The sequence below is a fragment of the Malaclemys terrapin genome, chromosome 25 (genome assembly GCF_027887155.1).
Source record: "Malaclemys terrapin pileata isolate rMalTer1 chromosome 25, rMalTer1.hap1, whole genome shotgun sequence".
Classification (NCBI taxonomy): domain Eukaryota; kingdom Metazoa; phylum Chordata; order Testudines; family Emydidae; genus Malaclemys; species Malaclemys terrapin.
Window position 1 is genome coordinate 7,316,412 of NC_071529.1, and position 23,267 is coordinate 7,339,678.

General features: G+C 41.8%; 1 protein-coding gene across 3 annotated transcripts in view; it reads right to left on the reverse strand.

The window, feature by feature from the left end:
• Positions 1-463: 463 nt before the first annotated feature.
• The window catches only part of MARCHF10 (membrane associated ring-CH-type finger 10), a 71,039-nt gene continuing 48,235 nt past the window's right edge, over positions 464-23,267 (reverse strand). The window contains exons 8-11 of one of the 3 annotated variants that reach the window (XM_054013992.1): positions 22,172-22,281; positions 18,604-18,717; positions 10,433-10,466; positions 464-777 (exon numbers count right to left, since the gene is read on the reverse strand). In XM_054013992.1, the coding sequence (XP_053869967.1) occupies positions 737-777; positions 10,433-10,466; positions 18,604-18,717; positions 22,172-22,281 (299 nt within the window). In that variant the 3' untranslated portion in view covers positions 464-736. Of the gene's footprint in view, positions 778-5,442; positions 5,502-10,354; positions 10,467-18,603; positions 18,718-22,171; positions 22,282-23,267 lie in introns of those variants that run through there. The other 2 variants (XM_054013993.1, XM_054013991.1) reach the window with 2 other exon arrangements.

Sequence of the window (23,267 nt, forward strand, 5' to 3'; positions counted from 1 at the left end):
CACTTGGTTTTCTGGGCCTGATTCATGAAAGCAGCCTTTTTCAGGACCAAGCTTAAATATTGCTTATATGTAAGCATGTGCTTCATAGATTCCAGGGCCAGAAGGAATCATTGTGGTATCTAATCTGACCTGAATAAAAACAATTCCTAGAACAAATCTTTTAGGAAAAACATCCAGACTTGATTTCAAAATTGTTAGCGATAGAGAATCCACCATGACCCTTGGTAAGTTGTTCCAATGGTTGGTTAATTCTCATGGTTAACAATTTTTTTATGCCTTATTTCCAATGTGAACTTGTCAAGCTTCCAGCCATTGGATCATGTTATAACTCTCTGCTAGATTGAAGAGCCCATTGTTTAATATTTGTTCCCCAAACAGGTATTTACAGACGGAAATAAAGTCACGCAGTAACCTTCTCTTTTGCTAAGCTAAATAGGTTGAGCTCCTTAGGTATATCTCTATAAGGCAGGTTTTCTAATCCTTTAATCATTCTTGTGGCTCTTCTCTGCACCCTCTCCAATTTATCTGGAGTTGTGGACACCAGAACTTGACACAGGATTCCAGCAGCAATTGCACCAGTGCCAAATACAGAGGTAAAATAAACTCTCTTCCGACTCTAGATCCCCGTTTATACAGCCAAGGATCGCATTAGCCCTTTTGGCCACAGCATCCCACTGGGAACTCCTGTTCAGCTGATTATCCACTATAATTATCCACAGAGCCGCTGCTTCCCAGGTTAGTCTCCCATTGTGTCAGTGTGGCCTCCATTCTTTGTTCCTAGATGTATACAATTACATTTAACCATATTAAAACACATTATTTGCTGGTGCCCAGCTTACCAACCAATACAAATTACTCTGTATCAGTGACGTATCCTTTTCATTATTTCCCATTCCCCCAAATTTTGTGTCCTTCCCAAACTTTATCAGTGATGATTTTACGTTTTCTTCCGGGTCCTTAATAAAAATGTTAAATTGCACAAGGCCAAGAACCAATCACTGTGGGGCCATACTAGAAACACACCGATTCAGTGATGATTCCCTAGTCACAGTTACATTTTGAGACCTATCAGTTAGCCAGCTTTTAATCCATTTGATGTGTGCTATGTTAATTTTATATCTTTCTAGTTTTTTAATCAAAATGCTATGTCTATCACACTGACCATTAATTTTGATTAACATTGGACTGCCTGGATCAAAATTTGCCTTGGTTTATACCGAGCACAATCCAACTGATCTCAATGAGACTGCATATCAGAGCAGCATTTGGTGCTATGTGTCCTACTGAAGCTTTCTGCTGCTTTTGCTCGTTGATTTAAAAAAAAAAACACTCACACAGAGATGGAGCTTGAAAGCAGAAAAGCTAAGAGTAACAGCAGTTGATTTCCCCCCCCCCCCCCTCAGTGCACTCCTCATGAGAGTGGGGGAAAGAGAAGCTGATGGGTTGACAGGAAAGTCACAATGGGCCATGATGTTTAATGACAAACAGCAATGGAAATCTTTCTGAGAAACACTACATTGCAGGGGGGGGGGGGAGGACATTTGAGTCACCCTCACTCTGGAATTTTAAAGCTTTCAGGGTGACTTGACCTGATTTCAGGTAGATGGCTTATGTTATGGAGGGCTCTCCGTAGCAATTACAATGCTGGTTTTAAACAATAAAGTCCAGAATGAGAAATGTTTTTAAATTAAAACTTTCAGAGGCAGAAGTGGCTTGTGGTAGCAAAAGGAACATAAGAAATGGTGGAAATAAGATGGAATAAGTATTGTCATTTTTTAAAACTTGAACCAGATAAACCTGCTTTAAGGGAATGGCTAGTGAACTCTATGAGGTTATTTTTGTTATAGTCTCACTTCGCACTCAAGCCTGGTCTAGCCCAAGCTGATCTAGAAAAGGATACTCAGTATCCTCGTTATTTTAAATTCCTTTTTAAATTTCCTACCAACTACTTCTGTCAGGCAGAAATGCAGGTGGTATCTCTGAGGCTGACCACTCTGCCACACCAAGATTAGCCAGCAGGAGGCACACTTCACCTCACCTCTGAAGAGCCGAGTTACTGGGCAGACATTTGACCATAGAAGTTTATCAAGTGTTTACAGTTGTCGGTGTCCTTCGGCTTCTAAAGCATTCCCGCTTGATCTGCAGTTTCTGTTTTAGCTGTTGGCTACATTTTAACTCTTGCCTGACAGTTTGTTATGGCAAACTCAGTACCCCAAGGTAGAGGATTCAAATCACTCTCTAGCAACAGCAGCTCATCAAGGAATGGGGTTTTATCAGCCCCATCTAGTGCTATCACTCTTTGCGTTGTGCCCAGCTCCCAGGGAAAAAATGATGTTCATGAGCACACACAGACGTATCAGATGGAACAATATATTTGACTATTTTCAGAGTGGATACAGCATTTCTGGAGAAAAAGTGTAAATCCATCTGGGTGCGGGGAGGGGGAGCACACTACTGTGCATTTGCCCAGGTAGTCATTCTTTGCAAACAGCTGAAAACAGCTTTTCATGGCAAAATGGCCATTCAAAAGAACACAAAATGATTCCACTCACATTGCCAAATAAATAAATACATTTAAAAACCCCCACTGGTTTTGCCAGCCTATTACTGGTAGCTCTGGTTTCTATAGTATTTTTATAAAGTGCCATATGGATTACAATTACTGTACATGGTTTAAAAAATAAAAAAGCAACTGTTGGTGGCAATTTTCATTTCACCCAGTGGTGAAAACCACTCCTCTGAAGAGAACTGGTTTGTACAAAACAAGTAACCACAAAATCTTTGTTTCCGATTCCCAGAATCCAGTCATGAGTCTGGACTCAGGAGACACTACTTGAGAAGGATAATGGAGGAACACAATGCTCAGTGGATATGGTGAATGCTTAATAAGTGATTTTACTCATAGACAATGACAACTCTGCTAAGTACTCTTTACTCAAACCACAAGCTATATGATGTTATGTGACTAATAGCTAGTTAAACAACTATTAAGTTCTCATTGTGTAGCTAAGTTCTTGCTCTGATAACCATGCTAATTGATACAATGGTGTTATAATCTGTTAATATATTTTGAGTTGCTATCCAAGCTCCAGGCCACCTTGTTTATCACTAAACGATCCAGAACTGATGTTTCTAAAACCTACACTAGAAAGTTACCTGTTGCTGACAATGGATGTCAGCAGGGGCAGCTGAAGTGCTGCCGAACGTGGTTTAGATGGTAGTATAGCTAACGACAAGCCACACTGTGCACAGATTTAGCTGCACCCGGTGTCAGCAGTGGTCCATTTGGTAATGTAGACAAGCTGTATAGGGACTGCAGCTCAGCACCTCTGGTCAGATTTTGAGCTCTCAATTACACCACTGTAAAACTAGCAGAGAGGAGGAGTGAGTTGGATTAAATGTTTTTCCTTCTAGCTTTCTTCTTAATCACCTTAGTAATTATTGTAGGTGACCCCCAAAGAAGCCAAACTGCTTTACACCAGCTGAGGATCTTGCCCATCGTTCCCAATCCTGCTAATAGTCACAAATTTGGGTAACTTTACTCACCTGCAGTTAAACGGACTAATTTACATGAATGGGACTACTCACATGCAAAAGCATCCACAAAAATGGGCCCTTATTATGAATTTTTTTACTTTAACTGGTTTTTATTTTTTTCTAAAATAAATGCAACAGTAGTTGCATGTTCCAGTAGTCAGAGATAAAATGCCCAACTGGAGCTTAGAATTTCAAAATCCAGGGGATGGGCATAAGCTTTCCCATCCTGGTAATGTGTCTTAGGGACTGCCATAAAATTCTTCAGACCTCGGTCATCTCCTGCAGTAAAACCTACAAGATGGGTCTCTATGGGAGAAAATCTCGATGAGGATTCATTCCCTCCTGGAGTTCTCCTGTTGTTCTGTCTGGGGCTGGAGGTTGCCTCATGAAATGAGCTGTGGGGCCAACCCCGAAACTGAGGCGATCCCCAGAAAGTGGGCCTCTGCTCCAACTCTGGCCCCTCTTAACTGCACCCTGCAGTTCCCAGCACTGCAATTCTAATGGAGCTGCATAGCCTGGGAACTCAGCCCCATCACATGCAGTCCACAGAACCTCCCAAGGGTTATTGAGGCTTCATCAAAAAGATAATATAGCCCATCTATGTTCTCTTTTCTGCCTAAGGTCTGTGGGGCCAGAGTAGGGGGAAGGCAGTGTAATTGTCTGCCCCTTCTCCTTGTGTGGACCCCAGACCAACAGAATAGTCTCTGTGGGTCCCCAAGGAGTGGGGTGCTCTATGGGGCCACATGCACCCTGTGGGCAGGAGGAGACCCCTCCCCCCCATGTAAATGAAAGAGAAATTAGTCATTTACAGATCTGATCATTGCCTGAAAGGAAAGCTACAGCAAATCTGTATTGATCAGTTCAAAGTTGTGTGAAATCCTGAGTGCTCCAGGCTGATTACACAGCATCGAACTCTGTGAAGCATTCAGTCTCCATCCCACCTCATATTCCACTATTCAGGAAATGCTGCAAAATGCCATTTATTACCAACATAGCAATACACCAAAGGGATGGATAAGTGTTCTAGTTGCTGTCTGTGGATATAACTAATGGTTCGATGTCTTACTACATCAGTCTTTGCCTCTGGTTCAAGTCAGGATTGTGACTTTTTCCTTCCCTCATCCTTCTCCCCACAGGTGCTGGAACAATTTGTATAGGGGGGGTGCTAAGAACCTTATAACCAAACTGTAAACCCTGTATATAATGGAAACCACTTCAAGCCAGGGGGTGTGGCAGCCCTCCTAGTTCCAGCACCTATTCTCTTCCTCACAAAAAGAAAAGAACTTGTGTATTTCTTGTTCTTTAAAAATTAGTGTACGCTAATGTTAAGGGGGTGAATAAAATTATTTTACTGAAAGTCTGTCCCACTCAAGCTGGAGACGATACACTAATAGGTTTGTCATCACATACAGTAAATCAATAAATTTACAAGAATGCTATAGAAGATTCCAGTGTGAGCTGTATATATGATGATTTAACTTTACTGTACAAACCCAAGCTCTAATCAGGAGAAACCTCTGAATCACAGAATGAAAATGTAGTATGGGTCCAGAGTACACCATAAAGCAACCACATGCATTTCTGTAACTTCTGATTTGTAAAGGTTACAGAAGGCCAGTCAAAAACACATACTGCCTGCTAGTCATCTGTTTTCTGTTATGGTGAGCAGTTTTAGGATATAATCAATAGAAATGGCATTTTTTTTCACTACTAGCTGCTTTGTTCCATGTTATTTTAAAGTAATTATCAATTGGTGTTTCCACTTCTAAAGACAGTAATAGGGCCTGTGAAAAGGATCGTGTGACATGTACACACTTGTTTTAGTTTGGTGTAAAGCAAGACCAAAAAAAAGGATATAAAACACATGGAGAAGGGTATTCAATATAAAAGCCTCTTTGCCAAATTCCAAATTCATTGGACAATCTGGGAAGCACTCTTCTATCCATTGTTCCCCGACTCTGAATCTGTAAAGTGGAGGGAAAAAAAGACTTCTTAGAATTCCTCCCTTCGTAGAGAGGAATAATATTCAGTGAATGCAGCAACCTAAAAATTATTCTTTTAAACGCATACAGCAAAGCACAAGCAGGAATAACTAGGCAATCTCTCATTGCCGCTTCTCAGCACTACCAGGAGTTCAATTTTGCTATCGGACATGCCTAGGCAGCTCCCTCTGAAGTCAAATGGAGTTATGCATGCCTATCTGAGGGCAGAGTTAGGCCCCCAAAGTGCAAAATGGGCACATTGCTTGACACTGCCTTGGGACTTGCACAGTTTGAATTACTGTGGGAAAACATGGTCTTGTGGCAACAGAAAAGGATGTACTATTACCAAATGTTTCACAGGAAGCCTGTGGTGCCTTGGGGAGGTCATTTAATCTCTGTGCCTCAGTTTCCTTATCTGTACAATAAGGATGCTAATGCATATCGCACAGGAGTGCTGCGAAACCTCATTTGTTAATATTTGTAAAACATTTTGAGGTCATTGGGTTGACGCTGTTAAAGAAGGGCAAAGTATTATTTTCCTAAATGGCCTTATTTATTACTTCTCAGAAGTACAAATGCAAGTGTGGTTTCCTAACGATCATGTGACTGGCAAACCCACAGATTCTGAGCTATTACTCCCCTCTATTCTATTAGTAGTGTTTGGCTGACTATTCTGAGCCCACTATTTATGAAAAGGGGGTATGCATGCAGTGGAACAGAAAAAAGGGCTGTTTCATTGTGGGAAGGAATGCTAAAAAAACAAATTCTGCTATTACCTTGGTTTAATCTCATTGGAGTTAGCCTAGTATAAATGATACTTTGGTCCTTGTTTATAATTTTTGTAAAAACTGCAGCATATTCCAAAAATAAATATAGAAACTGCTCCCATCTACTGGTATTTGAATGGTTCCATTTGAAGTTCAGGCTTCAGCAGAGAGAGGCTCCATCGTTGAGCTGCTTATGAGACAGTAACCACTCCCTCCAACACAGGTAACACCTGCTGAGCAGGTTATGTATGTATAAACAAGCATAATTGTTTTCCTTTCTTGGAGCTTAAGCTAGATCAATAGTAATGTAGTGTGTGCTCTGTTGGGCTGCACCAGCAAATGACAACATTAAAGCCTCTCCATGGGTGGTGGTTCTGCAAGAAAACAAACCTACAGCAAGATGCCTGCTAAAATGGTCAATAGCCTTACAACTGGTACTTGCGTCTTTAAAACTCTGGTGCTGAGAGTCAGGTATCCAAAAGACAAAAGTATTTGTTCTGAATACACAAGCTACTGACCCATACAACAACAAGGGTTTAAAACCGACCTTTTAGATGTCTACATGGTGCTAATGGTGGACAGCAAGTGACCATCTAGATTAGCAAAAAGAACAGGACTACTTGTGGCACCTTAGAGACTAACAAATTTATTAGAGCATAAGCTTTCGTGGTCTACAGCCCACTTCTTCGGATGCATATAGCTCGGAAAGCTTATGCTCTAATAAATTTGTTAGTCTCTAAGGTGCCACAAGTACTCCTGTTCTTTTTGCGGATACAGACTAACACGGCTGCTACTCTGAAACCTGTCATCTAGATTAGGTTCACTTGTTGAGCACAGTGGAGAGAGTGGTCTATTAGAAAGCTGCTAAGTAATAAATGAGAATTGATGTCTATTTGCAATGACTTAGTCAACTGGAGACACAATGTAGTCTCATGGTCAAAGCAAAGGATTGTGAAATATGGAATCATTTTAAAAACAGGAGAATACCTATAAGACTGCATGGAGAAATGTAAGGTTAAGCTTCTCTGTGTTCTGACATGCCCCACTATGAACTGTGCCTCTACAAGGGAAGGAGATGCTCAGCACAGAAAGGGTTTAAGATTAATCACAGGCTGCTTTATCCCAGACAAAATGTAATGGGGATCTCTCAGGTGGAGCTGGCAGGGGAAGCTGTGATATTTGTCACAGTTTGACAATTAAGCAAATATGTTCCTCTGGGTTGACTCTACATAAGGAATGAGCTGCCGGACTAGCAGCATATGTGAGATGAGGAAAAACGTGGCAGTCTAGTGGCAAGACAGAAAGGCCTGGAAAACACTGAGCATTGAGCCATCAATCTTCAAGATTCATGGTATGGTGCCAATTAATTAAAAGATGGCTGTAAGCCTGTACTGTAGCTATTTTATATTCCAAGGACTTATAGCTGGACCAGCCTAACTAAGTAGTTGGTATTTTGCTATAGTTTAGACTATTACATTCTAACTACTGGTTCAGTTAATGACGTTTAGGGGCAATAAGTGCATATGCAAAATGCAGGTTTTGCTTAGAACCAGAAATTTCTGACTGCTGAAGCCAAAGCCCCAAGAAAATAGGCTCTAGGTATATTCACTGCAGGGCATGCATAGGGGAAATTGGGTGTAATTAACCTAACTAGAAACTAGGTGTCACTATAGTATGACACGATAAAACTGAAACAGTGCTGCTTTGGCAAAAACACCAAGAGAGTGAATCAAGTCTGCTAGCGTCTAACCTGATGCATACTAAAAGAGATTGGCTGTGAGCACACGTGCCATACACTATAGGTACAAGACCTGGAGTCTGCCTATGGGTGGAATCACAAGCTGTCAATGTTCTTCCCAGATGTTACTAGCAGGAGGGTCTCAGCCGATTGAAGTCACTAAAACACAGGATTGGGGACTTCAACGGTAGAGACCAGGGAAGGGTCTTGCGGCCTGCAGCATGCAGGGGGTCAGACCAGATGATCATAATGGTCCCTTCTGACCTTAATGTCTATGAGTCTATGAGTCTATGAGTTACTAGTTTTACATCCTCATTTATATTGTGTTTATAAAATTTGATATTTTTCTCTGTAGCTGATGTGTCTGAAATGGATTCAGAGTAATGACCCTTATCCACTAACAGTACAGTTATGTTTGGGGAGAAGAGAGGATGTTTTCATATATCACAATTATAACTGATAAACTGGCACTGCAAGACCATGGATAAATTTGTTGGTTGTTCTAGCAGCAGTAAAACATGTATTTAAAATATTTATTCTCGTTTGTTACCTTCTGGTTTCTCTTTAGCGATACCACTGTAAACAAGGAATCAAAACAGGTGAAAGTAGAAATGGCTTTAGCCACAAGATGGCAATGGCATGTCTTGGGGGAATGTTAACATTCTAAGGATTAACAAATCATTTGCCACAAAGTTTTTTCTCCACTTTATTTCTGTTTCACTCTACTTCTGGGATGAAGAGACAAAAGTCCTTCCTGTTGATAGAGGCATAAGACTCCCTATATACTGTAGTGTAACTTGGCAAGAATTTGCCCTCAGAACTGATGGGTTAATCTCTTCCTATATGAGAAAGTAACCATTAGCCAGACAACTGCTCTAAATCTAAAGCTTGCTTTGTTTAAATGCTCTTTGCAACTCACAGCTGTAGGACAGAAAAGTCTTTGTGATATATGATATTATATAACATGGAGGTCAACCCCAAGGATGAAGCTAGAAACTTTACAGGAAGGAGGCTTTAAAACCAAACTGCAAAGCAAAATTGAAAACTGAGGGCTTGTCTACATGGTAGGGTAATGCACTCTACAGGGTGTGATTTCTGAACAGGGCCGGCTCCAGGTTTTCTGCCGCCCCAAGCGGGGGGGGGGGGGGGGGGGGGGGAGCCACAGCAGCACAATCGCTCCGCTCTTTGGTGGCAATTTGCCGGCAGGTCTTTCGCTCCAAGAGGGACCCGCTGCCAAATTGCCACCGAAGACCTGGACGTGCCTCCCCAATAGCAGCCGGAGTGCCGCCCCTTGGTATTGGCCGCCCCAAGCACCTCCTTCTTTAGCTGGTGCCTGGAGTCGACCCTGTTTCTGAAGCACAGTGATTCATTGTGTTGTAACTGGTCCATGTAGACCAGGGTAGTCAATATATTTTTTTGTCAAGATCCAAATTTCTTGATCAAGGTATAGTCAAGGTCCAGACTTCAGAGAAACATTTTTCAGACCTCAATAACAATCATGATGATAAGTAAATAAAAGATTTTGCGGTCTGTTCTAAAGCACCTGGCAGTCCGAATTTGGCCCGCAGTCCGCCTATTCACTACCTGTGATGTAGACCTTCTAGTGTGCTTTAATGGAATGCGGTTTGAAACAGAACTTTGTTAAAGGACACTAGGGAACCTGTTGGTGAGCATTTACACAGGTGACTTCAATGGTACTATCTGCATGAATAAATGCTCACTAGATTTAAGTAAGAGCTCCACATTCTAGCCCAGAGAGTTTAAGATTCTTCTGTAAGTGAAACCAAAATATTTTCTTACAGCTTGTGATTAGTCCCGTAAAAATAATCTCACTATTTGCCTTGTTTTATGTGTGGCAAAGTCTCACTTTTAGTGTTTCTTTCTAAGCCTGCATGGACAACTAAAATTTTCTGATCAATCCAAAGGAGAAAAGCCAAATGTCAGCACTCAAAAACAATGGATAAAACAAAAAGCCTTATTAAATGGATGAAGTCTTCAACGAATGAGTAACCAATCGTTCTTCTGGGTGTTCTAAAAATAGCTCATAAATGAGGCATAAAATCTTACTGTAGAACACACACACACACACACACACACACACCCACCCACCCACCCACCCACCCCCCGAATGGAAGTTTTCTGCCAAAACATTAGCTTTTTCCTTCTTTATTTTCTCTCCTTATTGCTTTTGTAAAGACCTTCAATTAAAAATTTGTATACATTGGTGTGATACAAATCTTCCTGACTATTTTGTGCAACTTGAAATTCCAGAAATTGTTTTTTCTGGTTTGTTAACTTCTACATCTGTATGGGTCTTAGTACTTCCTGCCACTATCTGAGGGTTAGCATGTTTAATGAGAACTAATAAGCAAGAATCTCTGAAGTGATTCTGAACTCCAAAAACCTACTTTCATTTTCTTCTGCTCTAGGCTGTCTTGAGAGCTATGAGAAAGGAGACAAGAATTAATAAAAATTCTCCACATTAACACTGATCGGACATACAATTTAATATACCTAGAGACTGCTATGGAAATATCTTGAAAACACTTTAAGAAGGCATGGAAATTGTTAAAAACCATGATAAGTTAGGAAATCACAGCACTGTTAACACTTAAGATACAAAAAATGAAGGATTATTCTTAATGTTACAATGACTTGTTATAGAATCATAGAATGTCAGGGTTGGAAGAGACCTCAGGAGGTCATCTAGTCCAATCTCCTGCTTCCCGGTGACTGTTATAAACAGTCACAACCTCTATCTGGTTTGTTATTAGACATAGCTAAAGACTCGTTTCTTTGAAGCAGTTCATCCCAGGATCAGCATTTGAGTTTGTCAGTATTGATAATATTAATAAGATATAAGGTTGCAACTTAGTTTGGGACTTTTTTTTTTTTTGTATCAATGTTATTTTTCTTCATGTAGGAAACTTTGGATTTGGTGCTTTTACATTAGCATTCCTTATGTTGTAAGAAGCAGTGAGGATAGAACCAAACCAAGCAGTGACACATCATGTTACTACATAGGGTTACAAGTCTGTAACCCTACAAGTTGGTTTGATAACTTTCACCTCCAGGACTAATCAGAAGTGAAAAGATTTTAAGAGGTAAAGAGGCCAAGCCTTAGCCTGTTACTGTGACAACCTGCATGGTTATTTCAGCAGGGGCGCTTTTGTTACTTCATGGCAAGATGTCACCTAAAGCAGAGGAGCACAGGGGAATAGTCCGACCTGTACCTCATCGCGGTGGAGGGGCCGTAACATCTGAAGTAGGGGATTGCTCGCTGGAGCTATGCCATCGGTGATGAAGGCTTGTCTGAAATATTGCCTTGGGCATTATGCAAGGTGGACAGATTCAACGTGAACCCTGAAAATAATGGCTAACACAGGCGGCGAAGATACAGGGCAGCAGCTGCACCTAGTTACCCGAGGTGAAGGAGATCACTGAGAAAGACTTAATGACTATTGTCGCACAGCGTGAAGCCAGTACTGGTAGACCAGGATAAGGATTGCGTTACTGCGCCTCTGTCTCATCCCAGGGGGACGAAGTATTTCTCAAGATAATCATTCGCTCTTGTTTGTTTTTTTTGTTTTTGTTGTTTTTTACCATGAATAACCTAGTACTCAGCACCAGGGTTAAAGCCCCTGCCTTACTTTCAGCTGTAGATGCCTTGTTGGTGCTGTCTCCCCTCGGTGCAGACATGATGGGTTTGTGCCAAAGCCCCCCTGGGGACACGTGTCCTCTGTTGGCAGGCATGGCTGCAGTACATTGTGACAATGCATCCAATTGTATCTAAGATCGCCAACGGTCCACCAAAATTGCAACTTGGAATGTTGCAACTCTTCACAGGCATGGTCATCAGGTCGCTGTCTCACACAAAATGGACAGTCTTGGTATATCAATCGCAGGACTAACAGAAGCAAGGCTGATAGATCACGGACGTCACGAGGTGGAAGATTCTTTACTTCTGTATTTTAGCAGCCCCAACCATCTATATGGGGTAGCACTACTACTGCGAGGTGAGGCCAAGTCCTTCCTGACAACCTGGACACCTGTGTCTCCTTGTTTACTTACTGCACGTCTTAAACAGCGGCACCGTTACCTCACTGTCACAGTAGTCTATGCGCCAACAGAGGAATCTGTTGACTCCGTTAAAGATAATTTCTATGATCAGTTGGAACATCTAGTATGCACAGTCCCTCCAAATGATAATCTCGTGATCCTGGGTGACCTAAATGCAGTTACTGGCTCCCTGCAAACTGGGTTTGAACAGGTGATTGGTCATTATGGTTCAAGCATATCCAATGATAACTCTCGCCGCTTGCTTACATTCTGTGCCTCCCAGAATCTTTCCATTCTTGGGTCATGGTTCAAGCAACGACGCATACAGCAGATGTCATGCATCTCTCATGGTGGCGTCACTCAGAAGGATTTGGACTACATCATTACACACAACAGGTGTCTCTTTACCTCCTGTAGAGTATATCATGTTGCAGAATGCGTGGCGAACACAGATCACCTTCTACTGGTCACCCGCATGGTGTTGATGCTCCAATGAGCAGGTAAGCCCTCTGCGATGATGAAGAAGTTTTACATCGACGCACTCCATGTGCCAGATTTAGCCAACAGGTTTTGTATTGACATCAGCAACAGATTCTCAGCTCTAGCTAATCTGCCAGATGACGTGGAGGTTGCCTGATCTCTGTTCACTTCTACCCTCAACCAATCTGCTGAGCAGACAATTGGCTATAGGCACCCAGCACGTCGACCATGGCTATCAGAGGAGGCCTTCCAGATAATTAAATTGAAGGCTGCAGCCTGCCAGCATGGTGATAAGCACACTCGTAATCAGCTGAAGCGAAAATTTAACACCCTGGCACTCCGCGATCACAAGGCATATTATAACCAAGTGGTGGATGATGTTGAATTTGGCTTAGCCAGGGGTGACTTGAAGCCAGCATTCCGTGCCATTCGCAACCTAAGTGGTCAAGAGGTAGTCGCTACAAACGGCATCCTGAACGACAGCCAAGGCCATCCATGTAAATCGGATGATGACATTCTCTCACGCTGGGTGAAACATTATCACAGTGTTCTGAACCATCCTCCAGCTGCCACTTGTTCAAAGCTGGTTCATCTGGCAGTCACTGCAGTTCCGGATCTAGACATTTGTACTGATGCACCAACACTGGATGAAGTGAAGTGTGCCATCGCTAAATTGAAAAATGAACGTGCAGCCGGTGCTGATGGCATTCCCTCAGAGCTGCTAAAATGTGCTATTGATCCTGTAGCAGAATCACTACTGGCCATCTTTCATCTGGTGTGGAGAACTGTAACCTGCCAACCACCTGGAAGGACGGTATTGTGATCTCACTCTATAAGGGCAAGGGACCACGCAGTGAATGTAAGAGCTACAGGCCATGGGCGGTGTGTGAACCGCTGGCTAGCAGAGGCTAGCCCTCGGCCCCGCCCCTTCCATCCAAGGCCACGCCCCTTCCGCATGCCCCGGAACTCAGAGCCCCTACCACTGCGGTTGCCTCTGCCCAGGCTGGCTAGTGCCCACAGCCCCCCCCCCGAGCGCCCCCTGGAGCCTAGAAGCACTGCCAAAGCAGGGCCTTGGGGGCAGAGTGTGGGTGGGGCCACGCCTGGCTGTTTGGGGAGGCACTGCCTCCCCCAGCCTCCCTTATCTGCTGCCCATGCTACAGGCCAATCACCTTGCTCTCTGTTCCAGGAAAGGTGTTTGCGCATGTTTTGCGGGCATGCCTGGAGCCTTTGCTACATCGGAAGTGTCACCCCCAATAGTCAGGCTTTACGAGGAACAGGTCCACGTTAGATGCCATTTTGGCCCTTCTCTTGTCAGAGATACATCATGATTTCAGGAAGCCCCTGCACGTAGCGTATGTTGATCTTAAGGCTGCATTTGATTCAGTAGACTGTGTCGCGTTATGGAAGGGCTTGAAGGGCGTAGGTGTCCTTACCACTCTGCTGGACTTGATTAGAGAGCTTCATAATGGAACCAATGCCCATGTTCGTCTGTTGAACCGGAGGTCAGCGCCTTTTAAATCAGTATCTGGTGATAGGCAGGGTTGCGTTCTGGTCCCTGCACTCTTTTGTCAGGCAATGGATTTCATAATATAGCATTCCGTCAGGTCCATAGGCATTGAGGTGAGTGAGAGATCTCCAACAGACCTTGACTACGTTGATGATGATGATCTTTTAGTACAGAGCCCCGATAGGTTTTGTGAGGCACTCCAGCATAGGAGTCAGCTAAAATTGGTCTCCATGTTTCATGGTCAAACACAAAACTGCAAAATCTAGGACCAGGTCCACCTGCGACTCCATTCTCACTGAACAACGAAACCGTCAAATCAGTTTCCAGCTTTTGCTATCTGGGTTCTATACTTACCAGCTCCTCCAATTTTCACACGTAAGTTCTCCATCAGATTGGCGTTGCAGCATCTGCCATGTGCTGTTTACAACAGATATGGAATCAACATCATCTTAGTATGAGCACCAAGTTCAGGATTTATTTGAGCTATATCCTTCCCATACTGTTGTATGTCTGCGAAACATGGACACTACGCCACACAGACTGGACAAAGCTGGAGGCTTTCCACACAAAATGTCAACGTCGTATATTGGGCATAAAGTGGAATGACTTCATCTGTAATGCAGATGTTTATGGTCATTCAGGTCTACAGACTACTGGGGCCATTGTCCGGAGGCGGTGCCTTACGCTTTTTTGGGCATGTCGCAAGAATACCACAAGATGTTCCAGCAAACACCGTTCTCCAGGTGGCTTGTAATATCCAGGATAAAATTCCACCAACTGAGGGGTGGAGGCGGCCCAGAGACAGACCCCCCTATTACATGGGTTCATCAAGTCTGTTCTGATGTTGTACTCTCAGGCCGTCAAGCCTTTGCGGTTGCTCAGGAACGGACCAAATGGCGAACTATCTCTATGGCCGACAGTCTGACTAAGCATTGGGGGGAGAGAGAGAGAGAGAGTTCATTGGGAGTGACTCTGTCAGGCGGGGGTGGGGGTGGGGGAGGAACAATTTCTATAGAAGCACAAAAAAATCTCTATGGCCGACAGTCTGACTAAGCATTGGGGGGAGAGAGAGAGAGAGAGTTCATTGGGAGTGACTCTGGGGGGGGGGGAACAATTTCTATAGAAGCACAAAAAAATCTCTCTCTCCCCCAGAGATAAATATTCTTCACTGGCTATGCCCCACGCAAATAGCTGTAATGTGTAGCTCTGTGGAAGGGAAGGTTAAACAACACGGGAAGCCCAATGGCAGGAGTGTGCAGTTAGCAAGTGCTCAAAACAGGGGCGTAGAGTATTTCTCAATTGTCTCTCATTTATAGTCTCAAATTTACCTCCTGGCTACCCTTGTTGGTTGTTCTCTCTTTTATTGCTGTAATATATTTATATAAGAAGTGCTGAATCATGTCTGAGAAGGCACATATTTTTGAAGTGAAACTAGATGACTCACTGTATCACACTATACTCATTATTAGCCACTGACTAATATCATGAGCTTCACTGAACAAAAGCCCTGGATCTAAATCTTAGTTCGGTTTTCCATTTGAAGTGTTTTTGTTAAAGGTTCTTCGTGTTTGCCTGTTGCTGAAATACTGTTTTATAACCGGCTTTGATGACAAGACTATCTGTAACCTCTCACTACAGCAATGGTGTATTGTTTTACACTGAAAATGCCGTGAAGTGTGACCTAAAATACTGAATCACAAGGTTACGGAAAATATTATTTATGTTAAAGAAATAAAATTATTTTTAAGCTTCCCGTAGTAGCTTTTTTGTCCCTCATCTTGTAGTATTTGTCCCGTGTCGGACAAGTTTGCCCAGTGTTAAGAACAGGGATCTTACTGACACTTGGGTTCTATTCCTACTTCTCTCACTAGCTCGCTATGTAGGTGATCTTGCACTGGTCACTTAGGCTCAAGTTTTCAAATGTGGCTTCTGATTTTGGGTGCCTCTGTTTTTCAGTGGTCAACATGAGACACATTCTGCTTGACTTTCAGATGTGCTGAGTTACTATTGACTTCAGCTGCGTCTGTGGGTGTTCAACATCTCTGAAAATCAAAATAAGGTGTTTCAAAATGAGCTACCAAAAATAGGTACCCAAAATCAGAGGCCACCTTTGAAAAGGTTGGGCCTCTCTTTGCCCCAATTCATAAGCTTTTTAAAATTTTAAAAATGCATTATATTTAAAAATAGGTAGGGTTTGACTTGTTTGTTCCAGCTAAAATTGTGACTTTTTGCATTTTTTGCCATGACAAAGTTGTGAGTTTTCCAATTTTTTCTATGACAAATACTCAATCTTAATTAATTGTATGATATGGGCCTTGGAAACTTAAGAGGTATAAAGAGGCTGAAAAACTACTAATTGTAAAGATAAACACATCAGGCCAATAACGATGTAACGAGGACTGTTGTACTAAAAGCAAAGTCTGGATTATTTTATAGTCAGCTTTTCAAAACATAGTGAGTATCAAGAGAATCCAATATCCCATAGGTCATGTTCTAATTAAAAATCCTTTCCAGCTTCCAGACAGTCAGGATTGAAAGCCTCAGTTCCCATCAGTATCAAGGAGAGACCACAGATTAGCTACAAGCACCCAAAGCCACTGGATCAATATATGTGACCTTTTCAGACCAGCTCAACTATATTTATAACACTCCAATGAAGCAGTGTTCTGTGAATTAAAAAAATAAAAATGTCATTCCAAAGAGCTCCACAAGGTACAGAGCAGTTTCAACTCCAGATGGACTTTTCCTGCCAATTGAATGAAAAGCCTCTGTGGCAGCTTTGCAACTCATAAGAAGTGCTCTAAGAGAACAGAAATATGTCTTGCTCTGAAATATGTCCATGATGCCAACAAGCTGCATCATGTCAATTTTTTATTGTGAAATATGATACCAGGTGCCACCATCGGATGCATTCTGAATCGTCCTGAAGTCTTGTGTATATGCTTGAAACAGAGCTTAGTCCTGATTCTGAGTCACATTAAAGACCCCCTTATACTACGTTGGCACCAAAAAGCAGCCTTAAATTGGGTGGAACGAGCCCCCAGAGTATACCAGTTGCACTGGGGCGTGATTGGATGGTGTAGCACTGATATGAGGGCCTTAAAATGACCCTGTTCCTAGCCCTTGGATCAGGGATTGGATCGGAGGCATGGTTAGCATGCACTGCACTATCGGTGGGATTTTCAAATGTACCTATGTGACTTTGAACACAAGTCCCATTGAAAGTCGCTGAGACTTGTTCTCCTAAACCACATAAACACTTTTGCAAATCCTGACCTTCAGTTGTTCTTTTCTTCTCAGGGCCCATATGTGGCCATGTGAAGCAGAGTGAAAACTAGAGTAGACCTGAGCCACCTTAACAGTGCCTCAGCTGCAGGCATGTGGTAACTGAGAATTAGGCCAGTTGGATCCACATTCAAAAGTGCTTTTAATGGTGCACAGTTGTTGCCAGTACTTGTGCAATTGCGTTTGTTCAAAGTATGGCTTGCCACTGTTGCAACCTGCATCAAGTCACTCTTGACCATCGCAGTGGTAGTGCTGGTAGAAATCACTGGTGTGGCAGCTGCACCACTGCATTTGGCATGTCTCCCAGCATGCTTTTATAAGGCTCCTACAACTCTTCTTGCACTTACCCTATGCAGTATCTCCAGTGCTTCTGACTGTAATTTTATGCATAAAAGTTTTCTGTTCACAGGGTGCAATACAACAGATTCAAGATTTATTTTATTTAAAAAAAGTAAAGACGCTTTTAATGTAATACTGCTGTTATTCAGTTTTAGATATCTGCTATCTTACACACTGAATCATGTTATTTATATAGGCCACAATTCAAAAAACTTGGTATAGCAGCTCTCTAACTGGGGAGATCTGCTTCCCACAAACCCCATTTCAGGGATCTGGGTGGGGAACTCTGGGAATGCACTGGTACTGAAACAGCTAGAGGGAATTCTGTGTGAGATCATTGTAAATAGGTTTATGTTAACCAGATTAGCCAGATTGTGGATACAATGCACTGATACAAATTACAAGGGCACAACTCTGCTCTGTAGACAAGGTGTTTGGGATTCTCATTCTTTAGTGGTTCAGGCTGCATTTCCACATGCACATAGTTAATCCCAGAATATATATATATATATTTTTGGAAAACTTTTCTTCTACTGTGGCTGGTAAGCAAGGGAAACACATAAGAAACCCCCCCCCCCCCCCCATTGCACAGTTGTATCTTGTGGAGCTGCCACACAGGGTATGGAGCATGTGTAAATAGTTGGTAATCAGTGGGGGAAATACCCATCCTGCCCTGGGATAATGTTAGGCAGGATTGTAGCTTGTACTTCTGAGGAAGGCTTAGGTTGCTTAATAAAACTTCATGTGGCTGATTTTGAAAAAGGAAGACTGCCATAGATTTTAAGTGGATTGCAGAGCTTCTGTGGGCTTGACAACTAGGGAGGCATCATTAGCTGGATAAGGAGTCATGTAAGTAAAAAATGAGTAGTGGTGTGTGATTTGAAGCACTATCATTTTCACTCCTCTTACCCTGTCTCTACTGGCTTGATTGTAGTTTAGTCGCATGAGTTCTGCAAACCTCTGTTCATAAAGGTGAAGGAGCAGCACAAGGTAGAGACCTGAATTCATTAGCTCACTTTGTGCCTGTGTGCAGAGAAGAAAGCCAATTTATTTACTGTTACTGTAACGCTGGTTTCTAAAGACCTGAAGGACTAGAACCAGTACTCAGTTACTTCAGCCAGAGGCTATATTACCTACCAAACTCACTTATTAAGTCTGAACTATCTTTGTGGCCTGTATTTAATTTCTTAATTACTGTGAGTAGTGACTATCACACACAATAGCCTAGCATAATAAGGTCTCCGCACTGACATATGAGTGATCTGGCTTAGACTGGATCAGGAAGCTATCAGACTGCAGGGCCAGCAGGGACTGCCAGCATTCCTAAAACACAACATACTAAGGACATAGGGTTGATGAGAGATTCAACACTGATCTTTGTCAAGCAATTAAAGGAGCAAAAGACTCTAAAGAGAGTCCTGTCTAAGGCTCACCTCTGGATTGGTAAATTCGTGAGGGGCTTGGGGAGTGCGGGGGCTAAAGTCAGAAGGGTCCATTATGCTCATCTAGTCTGATCTCTGGCATAAAACAGACCATAGAATTTAATCTAGAATGTAACCTGGGATCTTATAAGAAGGAAATTAAAGAGGAGAAAATCAGTTGGGTTCCATACAGCACTAAACAGGAAGAAAACAAATATAAGTTAACTTCTTGGCACAAGTAATGGCAAATCTCAGCTAATAATTAACAAAAAGATGAAGCTATGCTATCTTAAACTGCTGTATATTTTGGCACATATCAAATACAATACAGATCATCAGATCTAACATGCAAATGAGGAGTGGGCCTTTCCATAATTAGATGGAAGCTCTCCAGGGAAAACCATGAGTGTGGAGAGTTAGCATGTGGCACTCTTCCCTGTCAATGCTATATCATGGAGTGGAGTATGCTATGCTGCTGGATGTTTCAGCTTTCTGATATGATGGAAATTTGAGATCCTGACCATCTGTGGGCATTAAAGATCTCACAGCTCTTGTAGCAATCATAGGGGGTGCTGAAAACCCAGTGTCTTGGGAGCACTCTGGGTAGGTAATTAATTCTGCCTTCCCAAATTCCCCCTCTGTAGCTGAATGTTATTAATTGTGAATCTAATCAATGGGCAGAACAAAATGTAAGCATTATTTTGCCTGGCTTTTGACTATTTTTTTGTTTACGTTTTATTCTACGTCATTAGTGCCTCAACCTGCCACTGGTGAAAAGAATCACTGAAATTAACAATTATAACAATTTCCCCTCCAAATACACTGTATCATATTGCTAGCTCAGAACGACAGCCATCTTTCCAGCCCAGAAGTAGTTACCTTTCACTGTTGAAGCAGAGATTTAAAAAAAAAAAGTGATAATTTTTTTAATGGTGCACACTGAATACTAAACGAACCCTTGAAGTTACTACTAATAGTGCGGTTCTAAGCAGCATGTTCTTGATTAAGAACATTGGCTTAAAAATTAAGCATTCAGGTACAGTAGTCCCTGAGAGGCATAGCCGAAGCACAGAACCAGGAGACAGGTACTCATCAATTCTAACTGCTTCTCTGAATTTGAGCAAGTCACTTGGTTAAACTTTTTCAACAGCATCCTCTGTCAGTGCTACCAGTGTAATAATCCTAAGAGATGGTCATTGATCTGGAAACTACAGCCTTCCTGAAACTACAGCATTCATCTGCATGGCTTAGCACTTACAAAATCTCCTCAAATCGTTTTTGGAAGCTGTATTTTCATTGGCACTTATGGTGTTTTTGCTTGTTTGTGTTTTTTTGGTTCCATTCAGACAGGGAATTATATTCCAAGCCATGATGTTCTCCTCTGCGCTTTCAATGGGTATCTACAGACAATCTCTTTCTAAGTGAACCTTTATATTCATATACATTTTACAGCACAATGGCAAATCGATCAGCTAGAAAATAGTTTGGTGGTATCACTTCTATCAAAGCATGCTGGGAAATCATTTACTTTTTTATAACTAAATAAGGCCTAGAGCGATGCAGATGGGGAAATATACATTGTTTACTGCAAATAATTTGAGAAACACAATCTGGTAGAAGTGGCTATCTTCTACGAATCAGTGGGAAAACTCTGGCACACTGCACTATTTATTTAGATTTCTATAAATGCTAAATAGCATATCTATCCATATGCTTTAGGTGCTTTTGGCATAACTAGAATACATCACAAATAATACTTAAAAGTGCATCAGTACAAACAGATAGAAATCACAACCAGCAAGCAAGACCTCCCATTACCTTAATTCCCCATATCTCTCCAACAATTACTCATCCTTACAATTCCACCCATTTTCAAATGCCTAGGAAAAGAGATGAGCTTTGCAGTATGTCCTTAAATGTGTGAATTTGATGTGTTGAATCATCAAACTGTACCCAATATAGGTACAGCCTGTAATTCTGTAAAACACTCTAAAGTTTAAAAAGGGGTGTGTGTGCTTATCACTTTAGTCTGTTTATGGTTCAGTGTGATTATTCCAGAGTGTAGAGACCCTGCTATTTGACAATATGCTTTCTTTCACATTTTGCCACTCCCCCACCAGCATGACCTACCCTGTCATTCCTGTCTCCCTTTATGAACAACATTTATCTTGTTTCTGAACAAGCTGACCCCATCACCATCTTATAGTAAAGTATTAGCACTCCATGCTTGGAATATTTATTTTCTGGAAAATTAAGCTACTCTTTGGCAGGCATAAAGCTAAAAAATACTAAATCTATTATATAATATATGGAGATATACCTATCTCATAGAGCTGGAAGGGACCCTGAAAGGTCATGGAGTCCAGCCCCCTGCCTTCACTAGCAGGACCAATTTTGCCCCCGTTCCCTAAATGGCCCCCTCAAGGATTGAACTCTCAACCCTGGGTTTAGCAGGCCAAAGCTCAAACCACTGAGCTAACCCTCCCATCACTATTATGATGCTAGGTTTGTTTTCTTACAGCTCTCAATATCTCTATATCTTACCCCTGCATTTTTCTGTTTAAAATAAATTTATTTAACTTGTTTCAAAAATAACACTTTAATATTAATAATGAAATGATGTTCAATTCCTTGAAAATAAAAAATCCACCTGAATCTTCTGTTTGTCTGTGTATTTTTTAAATTGTAAGATGCTGCAGAGGACAACTAACCTTGGCTAGTCTCCCCCTCAAGAGGCTTGCACATTGCAATGTCATCTCTACCTAGCAAACAAGAATGTTATTCCCCATCTCCAAAGGTAATTACAAACTTCCTTCACTCAAAACCTCATGATACTGGGCAGTTTTGTGAAATGAACTGTGATTATTATTCTCTGACTCTTATTACTCAGGGGCTTTTTTACATTTCTTTAAATCGGGGTAAAGAAGCATATCTCTTCCTTGCAGTTTAGCTGGCTTCAGTGCACGATGGCAGATCATTACACGCACAGAGTACTGCAAGCCAGCAGTAGCAAAATAGGATTACAGGCCTTTATTTGGAAAGAGTCCGTTTCTTACCCGAGACTGTTGGTGATTTCTGTAATAGTCATTCACATCAAAATCATCCAGATCAGCTATCAGGCTCTGCTTACACAGTTCACAGGTTTTCACTGCCCCCAGCTCAGCACCTGAAATTAAATGAGGAATTAAATACTGAACTTGTAAGTCCATATTGAGCACAGAGGCTCCGTATATTACAAAATCACTACTATATGGAACCTTTATTTTTAAGCCATTTTTTTACTCAATTGCTAGCTTTGAATCTAAATTCCATTGAACTCTATTCTAATCATACCCAGTCTTATGTGAGCTTTGTATAATGGTTTTAAATACTAGCTGTATTGTCTATTACACTCCATGTGATGTATAACCATTTACAAAACTGTAACAGATATGGGTCACAAATGCAGGAGTTATGAGATGCATACCTTGATCAATATGGTTTATTTGACATAGAAAAGTAATATTTATATGTTCATTTGTTTGAAACAAATGTAAGTTCAAGTAATGTAAGTGGCCATTCAGGGCCAGATTTCCAAGGCCTCAGCACCCACAACTGGGACCAGATTTTCTGATCAGTTCAGTTCCCATTTAGGTTCCTAAATGAAAGCCAGATTCTCAAAAGTCCTCCACTCCCATTGTGACACTTATGGCCAGACTTTCAAAAGAGTTCAGCCACCAGCATGCACCCAGTGTGTTGAGATCTTTCGGAAATCTGGCTTTTTAGTCCAGTGCCTAAATGGAAACTCAGCTTTTCTGAAAATCTGGCCCTAACTGTATGGGCCTGGCCCTTAGGGACCAACTCACTCAAGACTGACAGTATGATGTGAAATAGTCTCTTCTCTTGCTTGTTACCTATAAATGTATGTATTGTTATACTGTAGAAAAATAACCAATAACAGAGTCCAAGATAGATTTTGGTTTTTTCCCCTTGCAAGTTGAAGAGTCAAAAAGCGGAGTTGAAAATGGTGAGTAAGATCTAACTCAGAGGGTCAATTTTCTTTCTGGCAGGCCATTTCATTAGAGAAGTCTTCGTATCGAGCCCTCTCTCTTATCAACACCCACCGCTTGCTTCTCCAAGTCCTTAATTCCACAAAACACTAGAAGTCTGCTT